At 33.2% G+C, this 12,535-nt stretch overlaps 2 protein-coding genes across 4 annotated transcripts; one reads left to right on the top strand and one right to left on the bottom strand.

The window, feature by feature from the left end:
• The first annotated feature begins 353 nt into the window (after positions 1–353).
• On the top strand, positions 354–2,186 carry LOC114733672 (60S ribosomal protein L24-like). The gene is made up of 4 exons (XM_028921171.1): positions 354–421; positions 1,236–1,311; positions 1,400–1,501; positions 1,815–2,186. The coding sequence occupies exons 1-4, from the start codon at positions 411–413 to the stop codon at positions 1,920–1,922; spliced, it is 297 nt and encodes a 98-aa protein (XP_028777004.1). The 5' UTR covers positions 354–410; the 3' UTR covers positions 1,923–2,186.
• Positions 2,187–6,058: 3,872 nt separating this feature from the next.
• On the bottom strand, positions 6,059–9,924 carry LOC114733664 (pentatricopeptide repeat-containing protein At2g06000-like). 3 transcript variants are annotated; one of them, XM_028921160.1, is made up of 4 exons: positions 9,823–9,924; positions 7,747–9,645; positions 6,408–6,591; positions 6,059–6,237 (listed from the first exon to the last, which is right to left on the bottom strand). In XM_028921160.1, exons 2-3 carry the CDS (start codon positions 9,503–9,505, stop codon positions 6,539–6,541), a joined length of 1,812 nt encoding a protein of 603 aa, XP_028776993.1. In that variant the 5' UTR covers positions 9,506–9,645; positions 9,823–9,924; the 3' UTR covers positions 6,059–6,237; positions 6,408–6,538. The 3 variants fall into 3 exon arrangements, with proteins under 3 accessions (XP_028776993.1, XP_028776994.1, XP_028776995.1); XM_028921161.1 differs by having other exon boundaries at positions 6,059–6,212; XM_028921162.1 differs by having other exon boundaries at positions 7,754–9,645.
• Positions 9,925–12,535: the final 2,611 nt, after the last annotated feature.

Below are 12,535 nucleotides of genomic sequence, written 5' to 3'. Positions count from 1 at the left end.
ACAAATCAACGAAAAATTCAAATAATACAAAAATTCTTTCGAAAAAAATTATTCAACAAAACTGTTTTAAAAACGTAAAAAATACAAAGGTAAAGTCATGCAACCCCCAGAATACCCTTAAAAAAAGGGGAAAATTAGATAATAGATCCATATACCGATCTCAGCCCCATGTCCCCTTCTATTTTTTGTTTTATGGGCCCGATTTAGCCCAATGTCCGCTTCTGTTTCTGTTTTATGGGCCCGACTTAGCCCAATGTTAATTTCGCTTTTTATTTATAAATACTACTCTAGTACTAGTTATAAGACCTGATACGTAGGCTATAAGCTATATCGTCCGCCACATTCACATTCCACTATTCCAGGGTTTCTCATAGTAACAGGCGAAGACAGGGCAATCTCCGGCAGCCGCTATGGTTCTCAAGTAAGTACCAATTTTCCCTTGCTTTTCTTATCTCATCTCTCTGATATGTGCGCGCGCTATGCATAATCAGGAGCTTTTGCTGAACCATGATCTCTAGGAATACTGTTATCTGAAATTCTTCTCGCGTTTTTGGTCCATTATTTTGAAACTTTTTGGAGGAAAATATATTCCAGATGAACTCATCGAGCCAAGCAGTTAACGAGAAGTTTCTGAAACTTAGTGCAATGCAATGCCCTGTCGAAAAGGGACTTTCTTCTAAGTTAGAAAGAGGCCTAAGGCCATACTCTCGATCGAGCATTATGGAAAATGTATAGTCCTGTGAAAATGCTCGTATTTACTTGGGATATAAAACATCTTTCCTTAGAAACACTGGAAATGAAAAATTGAATTATCGACCACTTCGTTCCCTGTAACAAATTAGTCTGCTAAAGGATTAGTTCTCAACATTTAGAAAATTTTGATCTATCCAGCTAGATCCATTGCAAATTCCTGTCTTTTCTGTTTTCCCAAGCTCCAAGCTGGACCATACGCAATAGGCATTGAAGAGATGACAAGAATAACTTCACTTGCCAATCATGCCTCTCTGGTGTTGTGATGAAAAAGTTCGTGCTTTGAACTGATTGTTGTGGTTATTATCTGTTTATCTATGATGACTTGATTTTGATTGAGTGGTACTGCTATTATTGCACAACTCGGTATTACTCCCCGAATAAATTGTAAACCAAGCGCCATTTTATTCTTTTTCCCCATCATAATAAAAACATGCAATCATTTTTCTAATTATTTTAACTGGTATTTGATGTTGGCATATCAGGACGGAGCTCTGTCAATTTAGTGGGGGCAAGATCTACCCTGGGAAAGGCATCAGATTCGTTCGCTCTGATTCTCAGGTGACTTCAATAGGATCAGTCTTTCATTTTCAGGGCTCATATGATGACCTATTGTTCACTAAATGGGTTCTTTTTATATTTTTATCAGGTCTTTTTGTTTGCCAGCTCAAAATGCGAAAGGTACTTCCACAACAGTTTGAAGCCTTCAAAACTCACCTGGACTGCCATGTACAGGAAGCAACACAAGAAGGTGTTGCTATGATCAAAATTACCGATAGTTTTAGTCAACCTTTAACTTGTATCAATTCCACATATTAAATTTCCTTGATTGTAAAGAATTCAAAATATCTAAATAAAACATATAAATCTAAGATCATAAAAAATTATTGGTTTCTACATGGGTGACTTCTTGCTTGTCTTGAATGTTTACTGCATTGAGGTGTCAGAATTAAGCACATAAACGGAATGTGTGTATTTGCTTATTGTATTCTGAAACTGTTTGAAATGTCTGATCTCTCATTGATCAAATGCATGATTCTTGTTTGTGTATGTGGTGTGTGCAGGACCTTGCCCAAGAGGCTGTGAAGAGGCGTCGCACCACCAAGAAGCCTTACTCTAGGTCGTTTGTCGTTGTTAATTTGGAAGTTACCCAGAAGAGAATTGTGCTTTGATAAATGTGCCTGTGGAGGTAGAGGGTGATGAATTGCAAGAGGACCGTTAACGCAAACGCTAACGCAACGGGTCGTTTGTCATTTATTTATTTACTTAGTTTTCTTGGGGTTCTGCTAGTGAATAATACCACGGAATTTTCTTAGCTGCTGCTCTTAATCATCTTTGTAAATAACCGATGACATCTTCAATCTGAGGTCATGGTCTTAGTTCGGTATTCATTTCTTTTTATGCATTTATCTATATAAGCGATTATATCTTTCTTATAGTATTTTCCCGTTTATTTAGTATGTTAAGTGTTTATGATTATTAAATATATCGGGGATAAACCCGAAAGGATTGGTTTACTGGTGAAATGTGAGCACGTGACGTGTGGTTACTGTGCTATTTAGGTTTCTAGATCCAAGACTGTCTTGCTCTCCCTCACCCTCCCTCTCTACCTACAAACATGATACAGGATAATCAGGAAGTACGGAGTGGTTTATTTATGATGTCAACTGACATCAAATTCACCCGAGAATTTCTTGCAGAAACGTTGAATAATTAAAACGTGTGAAACCATCAGTACACATTTTTTATACGAATGGGACTTGAAAATTTATTGTCACACTAAGCTAGTAGAATCTTACTCATAATGGTCAATGAAAAATCATCAATGAAAAATCACGGCTGAATGAAAGAAAATGCAGAGATAAAGACCAACTCGAAGAGAAGGAAAAAAAAAAAAGTTATAAAGGAAGAGGATAAAAGAAGTCAGAGGAAAACATTTTCAGAGATAAGCCGAATATTAATGATTCCATACAATTTTTTCATCGCCTCCTCACCACTTTCTTCTACTTTTCTATGTCAATGGCAAATTCCTCCAGTGCTAATGCCGCCTAAAGCTGATAATGAGTTTGAACCTGCAAGTCTAACTTGTCAAAAAATGATGGATTGAATTGGCAAAATGTGAGTTTGTTTTAATGCGGACCTTTTGGCTTGCGGCTTGTCAAACCACAACTTGCCATGAGCTAGGTTGCTTTTTTTTAATAGTTTTTTTTTACAGTTTTTATTTTTATTTTAATAAGAAAAAATTATTATTTTCACTCAATTTAATGTAGCTTTATATTTTGTTAGAAACTTCAATTTTAAATTTGATTTCTCATTTTCTTTATTGTTTTATCATTTTTGTATTAATAAAATAACTACTAAAAAAATTATATATTTATATTTGTAAGTTTTCAGATTAATTTATTTATAGAATTACATGAAAATATAAAAAATTAGAATTTAGTCTATAAAAGTTTATAATTTAATTTGAAAGATTAATATTACATATGTAAAAATGAAGAAAAAATGGAGGTTGACGGGTTCCTAACAAGATCGCATTGGTTGGATGTTAGCCAGTTAGGAGGCAGTCTTTTTAGGGCTAACTCACATGAGTTCCAACTCCTATCAACCCAACTCGCATTGCCATCTCTAATTGCCACTCATCACAAGTTTGAGTTTAGTATTAATATGTTTGTGTAGATGTATATGTAATCTGAAGAAGTACATATTTTGGCCTACTAACAATTACTTCATAGTCTGGATTCAAATGAAGTCCATTCACTCCATAATTAAGGATTGGTTTTGAAGCGAAAGCATTCTGAAACATTCAAGTGCATTAAATTTTGCTTACCATTTGTTGCCATTATAGAAAAGTTCCAACAGATGATGTAACATGACAACAGTCATCCAATAAAACCAGTAAAAGATCCTCATGGATTGGATAGGATGTTAGGTAATGCATCTCACGAAAAAAGGGCCATCAATATACATGACCCATGTCATGAGAAAAAGAATGGCAATTCTTAATATAGTTTACTCATCTTGCCCCAGTAATTTTCCTGACTTCTCAGTTTGATAATAAATTTCTACCTAAAATTAATATGGCCTCTTTTCTCTCTTGGGTAAAGATAACTTTTTGACCCTCGAGTTTGTCCCAGTTATCAGGATTGATTCCTAGAGTTTAACTTCTATCAATTAAGTTATTAAAAGTTTCATAAATACACACAACTAGTCCTTATGGTTTGAAAACATATAATCTTGGACATAAATAGTGTAACCTTATCTCAATGACAATCTCTTCATAAATTGCAGAAGAAATTATTGGTCCCATGTAATCGATCAAATAAAACTTTAAAATTGTGTATAAAACTTAAAGGACCAAATTAAACTGACATCAATTTCATTATTCCTTCTCTCTCTTTGTCCTAATCCATTTCTGAATGTTTCATATACGTTCACTTTTGCCAATACAAAAAATCTTGGATTGGAAATATTACCACAAAACAATCCTTTAAACATTTATCTAAAACCAACTAGCAGCATTAGAATTTCTACATTGTAGGTCCTCCTTTGATATTTTCATTAAGATTTAATAGACCTCTCCAACTACTTGCGGAAGACTATCAAAGAGATAGGCTTCATATGAGAGGTAATTATCACCAATACTACTTGGGATTGTTCAGAGCTGCAATGGAATTCGGTCCCATAACAGAAGCTCAAAGCTTTGACACATCGCCTGGAAAAAAACATGAAACAAGAGCACATCCAATTGAGATTTGAATTTTACACAGGAACATTTATCGGCATATACAACTTCTTTTAGTGTCCAAATTGTATCAGCAACATTTTGAAGACTACAAACTAAACTATAAAGACTTCAATGTCTATACAACTTTTTTAGTGTCCAAATTGTATCAACAACATTTTGAAGACTACAAACTAAACTATAAAGACTTCAATGTCTATATATTAGAAGATATATAGGTATAATATGACAAAGCTGATACATTCTTTAAAAAGAAGAAACGGAATGCAAAGAAAAAGCAATATATGAAACCATCTAATTCTTCTTCCTAAGATGTAGAAATCAAAAAAGCCAGTAAGCTTGTGAAATTAGAGGAACAAAAATAGAAATTGAGTCAAAAAAGAAAAAAGACAAAGATAGGAATCACCAATATAAAAGAACTAAAGAAGATTGCAGGCTTCTTTCACCAAAAAAAGAAGAAGAAGAAGAAGAAGAAGAAGAAGATTGCAAGCTTGTGAAATTAGAGTAACAGAATATTTTATTATGAATTTTCCCCGCATTCAATGACCAAAAATTGAGAAAGCCAAGAAAAATTTTGAAACTTACAGCATCCAATTCCCATCACAGTTTCAACAATGAAAAGAAAATGAATAATAGTAAAGCACAAGTTTCTTCCATCCCATACTACAAACCTGAGGTTTATCTTAGTAAAAATCTACTGAAGCAAGTCAAAACAACATTTGGTAAATGACCACATATTACCATCTGCATAAGAATTACGTAAAGTAAAACAGAAAATGTCCTAGAACAATAATTGCTCACCAACCTTTTGCCTTTTCACTATAAGAAAATCCTGGAGTACCATGTCGTCATGTCTAGTGACTTATAGAGTAATCGAAGTTGTACCATTAGATTTTATTGCCCTGGAATATATTACTCCCTCCAATCCTTATTATGAGCTTCAAATAACTAATTCATGGATAAAAACTATTAGTTAAAATTAGTTAAAAGTAATAAGTAGATTAGAAATATACTTTTGTTTCCAAATATGCCATTATAATAAATGAGAAAAAAGATGAAAGAAAATATGTTGGAAAATGTGATAGGAAAGAATATGGCAAGAGAGAGAGAATAAATAATTAAGGACAAAATGAGAAAAATGCATTAAATGTTAAGACAAAGTCAAATTGAAGCTTATAAATAGGACTGGAAGGAGTATTTTCAAGTACGAACACCAGAACTTCAATATGGCAGACAACTTCTGAAGTCTGAACTTTTGTCAGACAACTTTCCTGTCTTTCCAATCATTTTAGTGTGATCATCACATGGGTATTAGTTAAAAGAATCACCCCCAACCCAAGATTCTCAAAGGTCCAGGCAAGAGATCAAGCAAAGACATTATAAAAAGGTAACAAATGGGAGCCAGAAGAGTCCAAATGTCATAAAGTCTAATTTTTATTGGAATCAGCTCGCCAGAGTGACAAAGATGAACTCAAGAAGGAAACTCAGATTGACACAAACCCAGTCATCCCAAATAACTCAAAAACGGGATAAAAAGATAAATCAAAAAGGGATTACCAATGCAATGCCTTGGATCTACTCGGTGGAAGAATAACAGAGGTTCCTTGTCTTCATAGGCTATTGTGATGCCTCCTGTTCTCTCTATGGTGCTGTTTCTTTCATTCATTTATCATTATCTCCCTCTTGATTTGTTTCAATTGAATGCTTCTTCTTACACCTGAGGCAACAACTCACAGTGGGATCTGAGATAAGATAAATTTTGAACTTAAAAATTCAAGTTTAGATATAAAAGGAAGCAGGGGAAAAACAACAAAAGCAGAGCCCAAGAGGGAATCAAACTATTCAAGGCTTGTGAATAGTTCAGTTTCCTCCGGTTCTTATATTTAATCATAGTATAAAGTCGGAGGTTTACTTGTTATGTGCTCTGCTGTTTCCTTTAAATTTTGTTCGATCAACTGGCAGTCGGAGGTACTATCATGTAGAGGTAGCATTGTTCCTTGAAAAAATGAGTCCTTACATGCCCAAGTGTATTAGTCGATTGGATTACTTTTCATCCAACTCTTTCTTTTTCTTCACTTGGAAGAAATGAAACCCAGCTGTACAACAATAAAATCAGAGGTCAAAAGAGTGCTATAAATCAAAGTTTTTGAAGTATCGTGGAAACAAATTGCTCAGCAGCCACGCAGCTGTAAATCTCCTAACTTTATGACTCATCTGATTGGAACCTTGATCTATGAAGGGCTTTCCCATTCAAAAGAATCAAAACACCATAAATCTCAAAGAAGCTGCAGGGGGAATACAATCACTAGATACAGCAAAAGAAATCAACAATTTTTAGGTTGCATGGAAAATTTTCCATCATACATAAACTTTGCATCTGCCATCGTCTTGGATAAAAAGCATTAGCTAGAAGCAAGCTGAAAACCATGTTACCATTTAATATTAGCCTTTAAAACCACGATCTCCCGTGAAAACAAGAAATTATATTACTGAGACACAATACTGTATGTAAATTATCTGAAGTCATTACAATTTTAAATTTTTAGCTGAAGAATGAGAATTGATAACCACCCTTTAATTTGCATGTGCCTGTTGATAATGGATGCCAGATGAAAGAAAGATAAAATAATAAAAACGCTGAACAAAGTTTCATCGACCTCAGCACAGTAGTTGATAAAAAACACGCATTGTGGTTGCAAACAGTAATATGCATATTGTCAAGGATTAAAGTAGTTATTTCACTCGAAAAAGAAAAAAGTAGTTAATAGATACGCAAGTATAACAATGGAAGGATCAACACATGAAACTTTTTCTTCTGCAATATAGATACAACATTTCAAGCTTTGGTACATGAAAGTGCATGTAGATTCTAAATGCAAAAGAATAAAGCAACATGTATCGTGATTGTCATATTTAACCGGCTGAAGAGATATATGGTATCAACATGTATACGAAAATGACATGGTTTATAACTACATAGGAGTTCATCTCTTCATTTTTTTTCTTCATTTGTGTCTTACTTGATATTTGATAGTCACCATTACTTATAAACACGTAATATTGCCAAAATGAGAAGATAATGACGTTTGAGGAATGGGCCTTCCAACATATAGGATTTAAAGGAATAATTTTCATGTGAAAAATCAGAGGATAAGATTAAGAACACCAAAAATAATTATTTGAATGTCTTCCATGCAAGTTTGAAAAGGAACTTGGACCTTTACATGCTTATAAAAGGCATAGTTAAAGACCTCTTACAATTGGCATATCGGCATTCGTCACTGGATGGTAAGACATTTTTAATGATTTAGGTGTCTGTTTCTCAACAAGAGCTTGCTTAATGTGGGCAGCCTCCCCAGGCATTCCAGCCTTCAAAAGACAGGATCTCAAAGAATTTACAGTGATATCATCAGGAGCACAACCAACTGCCAACATCTTATGAAAGATATCAATTGCTTCAAGCATTCTTCCTTTCATACAGTGCCCGATAATGAGAATTGTAAATGTCACCTTATCAGGTTTGCACCTTTTCTGCTCCATTTCTGCTACAATTACGTTAGCTTCATCAACATTCCCAGATTTGCAATATCCATCAATGACTGGATTGTACATAAATGGTTTAGGAACAATGTCTCTCAGCTTCAATAATCTTAAAAATTCACGAGCTTCATGCAATCTGTTGCTCTTGCTCAAGGCATTGATAAGAACAGAGAATGTATATAAATTTGGGGTGATATTTTTGGCATTCATTTCATGCCATAGGTTTAAGCCATGATTCACCTGTCCAATTCGACAGTATCCATCAATTAGGGAAGTATAAGTAACAACATCAGGAACACAGCCATGGAAGAGCATCTTTTCATGCATGGCCAGTGCAGAGGTCATGTCACCATCCTTGCCAAAGCCATCAATAAGAGCATTGAAGGTGATTTGATTAGGTTTAACTCCACATCTAATCATTTCATCATAAAGATTAGCGGCCTCTTCCATCTTAGTCAACTTGCAATAACCAGATATTAGTGTCGTGTAAGTAACAACATCCGGGGCAAACTGACCTTTTGAATAAACTTGTTCTAGTAGATTCTTTGCTCTATTGACCTCATTAATTCTACAAAAACCATGTATAAGAGTGTTAAATGTAACTATATCAGGGGAACAACCACAACTTCTCATGTCATTGAGCAACTTTATGGCTTCATCAGTTTCTCCTGCTCTGCAAAGACCTCGCATTAGAATATTGAAGGTGCAAGTTTCTGGGCGAAAATGTGATCCCATATGCTCCCTAAATAAGGCAATGGCATCGTCTACTTTTTTCTGTTTTACTAAGACGTTGAACAAATCATTATAAACAACAGCACTTATTTCAAACTTACTGGACTTAAAATCATCAAGCAATTCCTTCGAAACATTAAACCTGTCTGCTAGTGCGTAAGAGGAAACCAAAGATCCCAACAGCCAACTATCAGGCAAGTGCCCATCCAACTTCATACAGTCATACACCATTTTTATTGAATCGTAGAGACCATCTCGACAGAGAGTATTCAGAAGCATATTATAGGTCAAGCGGGAATGAGTGATATTCAATCTTTCCCTACTAAATAAAAAGAATCCCAAACCCAACTTTGGACTGTTTAGCCTCTTAATAACCTCAAACACGAGTGAAGGAGACAAGAACTTACTAAAATAGCCCAAAAATCTATCCAATGAGTTTGAGCGGACAAAAATAGTACACACAATCTTAACAAACCAAGCTTCAGCTCTTCTAATCGGCTCTTTATCCTCCCAAGGCTTCGGGTCAGATCTTACATGAACAAGACCGTGGTAATAGGCAACGGCTATGTTGGAAACTGAAACACTTGAAGATCGGGATGTGACGAATAAGAGGGTCATCCGCTTCCCCACGCCATCAATGGAGTTACTTCTACGCCCACTTATACGTTCAGTCCCTGTAGTTCTTCTCGTATCACAAGATTTCGTCCAAGGTCTTCGATTCAAACCCCCGAATTTCATCGAGATGGAGGCAATATTGGTATAGCAAACATGGGACACCTAAATACTCTTCTCTATTCAGAACTTAGACACTGTGACAGCAAATGGAGGTCTGCTGGGAACGACCGCGCGAATGCAAGACATCCATGGTGACGCATTTGCTGCCAAATTGAAATCAGTAGCAATCCATTAACCATAAATTGGATAAAGATCCCAAATTCATATCGTTGGAAAAAGGGAATCAGCAACCATTCGAGCAGGACAAATAATGGCAACGAAAACCTTACCATCAATGACAATGGCGGACCAATGAAGTAGACAAAACCCCAAACACTCACCACTCTATTAAGAGATGCAAAAGAGGAAGATGAGAGAAAGAGAGCTTGGAAGATGACCAACAATGGTGGTCTGCTTCTTTCGCCCTCCCTTGCGGCGTGAGGGTGAGAAGTGGGAAAAAAACGGAGTATACAACCATTCGGGGGATGGGAACCCGCTGGGAATTTCTTTTTGATCTGATTAATGAAAACCAAATTATAATTTTAAAAATATTTTTATAATATATAAAATAAATAAAAATTTATTTCCTTTTACGAAAAAAATGTTAACGCTCTCTAGATCTCATTTAAATTATTTTGATTTTAGTTCTCAGTTTTTTAAAAATTGAAAATTTAGTTTTTAAAAAATTATACATTAGTACACTTTTTTTTGTCAACTATAAATCAGTACACTGAAAAGCTTAAAAATTAAAAGGTCTCTCTTCAAATGCAAAAAGTCCTTTATAAAGTTGGTGACGATGGTTATACCGGTACATTCTCTCAGGGAATCTGTTCTTATTACTTATCACCCAACAAAGCTTTCTCATTATAAGGAGGGTAACTTTTGTATCCCAGATAAACCACTTCCTTTAGGTGAGGGGAAGGTTGATACAAGAAATAAAAAGGTATTTAGATTAAACCAAACCATGGTTTAGAGAATGATTTTTAGAGAATAGATTTTTGAGAGAACAGATATTGTGAATAATAGATTTTGTGAAAAAAGTTATTCTAATAAAATAAAAGTATTGGGATAATTGTTATCAAAAGTACTTTTTATATGTATAAATTACTAAAAAAGGCATAAATTAATATGATAATTATATAAAAGATAGATGTTATAATATATTTTAATTCGAAGGAATAAAATTGTTAATAATATATTTTTACTAACATAATTAATAATATATAAGATAATGTAATTAATATAGGTATATATATATTTATAAATTATAAGATTAAAATATATTTATAGAAAAATAATTGAAGGGTGTTAAAGTCATATTACTGTTGGGATTTACTCTAACAGGCACAATTATATTCTCCAATTTAAGCCAGAAGCATAATGAATTTATTTTTTTTGAAACTATGGCTTTGAGTCTAAAACCATGGTTTTGGCCTAAAACCATGATTTGCTAATTTTCCTCCTGTTTAGCAAATTTTGGTTTGGGTTTCAAAACCATGATTTTGATCATTTCCCAAACAGGCCTCTAGTCCCAATGTTTTTACCTTTGCGTGTAAGCACTTGCTCCTAAGTTATGATTCAAAAATAGGTGAGAAAAAAAAGCCGAAAAATAACATAAAAAGAAATTAGAAATTGTAATATTCTAATTCAAACACCAAGAGTTCAAAATCTCAAGGGCGTGTTTGGTTGGAAGAGAGGGGAGGGGAGGGAAAATGAGTCCCTCCCCTCATTTGGTTAAAAATTTTGGAGAGGAGAGAAGCCAAAATGTTCCCTCCCCTCCCCTCCCCTTCTCTCATTTTAGCTCCCCTCAAATTGAGAGTTTTTGGAGGGGAGCTAAATTTTTGGACCATTATGTCCTTATAATTTTTTTAATATTTCACAATCACCCATAAAATATGTTATTATAATATTTATTTTACATAAAAAATATATTATTCTAAGTAAAAAATAAAAAATAAAAAATATTATAATTAAAAAATATATTATAATAAAAATTATATAAACTATTATAAAAATAAAAAAATTATTTAAATAAAAAATTATAATATTATAAAATTAATTGTTTTTTTTAAATATCTTATTTATTAAATATATTTTAAAGCTAAAAAGAGGCATAGCTTAAAGAGAATAAAATTTCAATTTTGTTAGAGCATATAAAATTTGTTAATTTGATTATTTAAAATATATTATTATATTAATTAGAATTAAAAAAAATACTGTACCAATTTTTTAATGCACATATTAACATAATAAGACTGAATTTTTATTAAATTATATTATTTAAATTAAGATGTAAATTAATTTATATAATATATCAATAAAAATATAAACTAATATGTAAGGGTAAAATAATAAATTGATTATTACTATCCCTCTCTTCCCCTTCTTGAATCAAACAAGGGATCATTAAATATCCCTCCCTCCCCTCCTTTTTAATCAAACCAAATAAGGTGAAGATAAAATCTCCCATCCCCTCCCCTCCCTCCCCTACCCTCCCCTCAAACCAAACAGGCCCCTAAAGGAGAAAGTTATGTCTGCTTTTATATTTTGTAAATATAATCAAATAACTAAAATGTCCTTATATCAGATTTTAAAAAAAAAACTATCAAATTTATCATTACTAGTACATTATTTGTTTTTAACACGTGTTATTGCCAGTTTGTAGTTTATCAATAAATAACGTGTCATTGCTGATATATTTTTTGTTATTTGCTATTCAATATTTGTTATTGCTAATTTACAACTTATTAATAAACTTTTTGATATAAGGGTATTTTTGTTATTCAACTATATTTACAAAATACCTTATCATGTATCACTTCTTTTCATGGGATTTTGAAATCTCAGATACCAAAATTAGGATATTACAATTTTCAATTTCTTTTCATATCATTTTCCAAAAAAAAAAAAAACTCTTCATAAGAATAAGACAATGTCATTTTTGTCCTTTCAAATAGTACCTCAAACAATTTAACTCTAACTAACCTAGGTAGTCTAGTTTAATTAAACGGATCGTCACACTTTTTCATTCTAATTCCTTAAGCTTTAACCCTA

The sequence above is a fragment of the Neltuma alba genome, unplaced genomic scaffold (genome assembly GCF_004799145.2).
Source record: "Neltuma alba isolate B1F8T4 unplaced genomic scaffold, ASM479914v2 tig00013025_pilon, whole genome shotgun sequence".
NCBI lineage: Eukaryota > Viridiplantae > Streptophyta > Magnoliopsida > Fabales > Fabaceae > Neltuma > Neltuma alba.
Note: the sequence above shows the minus strand (reverse complement) of the source record. Positions and strands in the feature narration are given on the sequence as shown.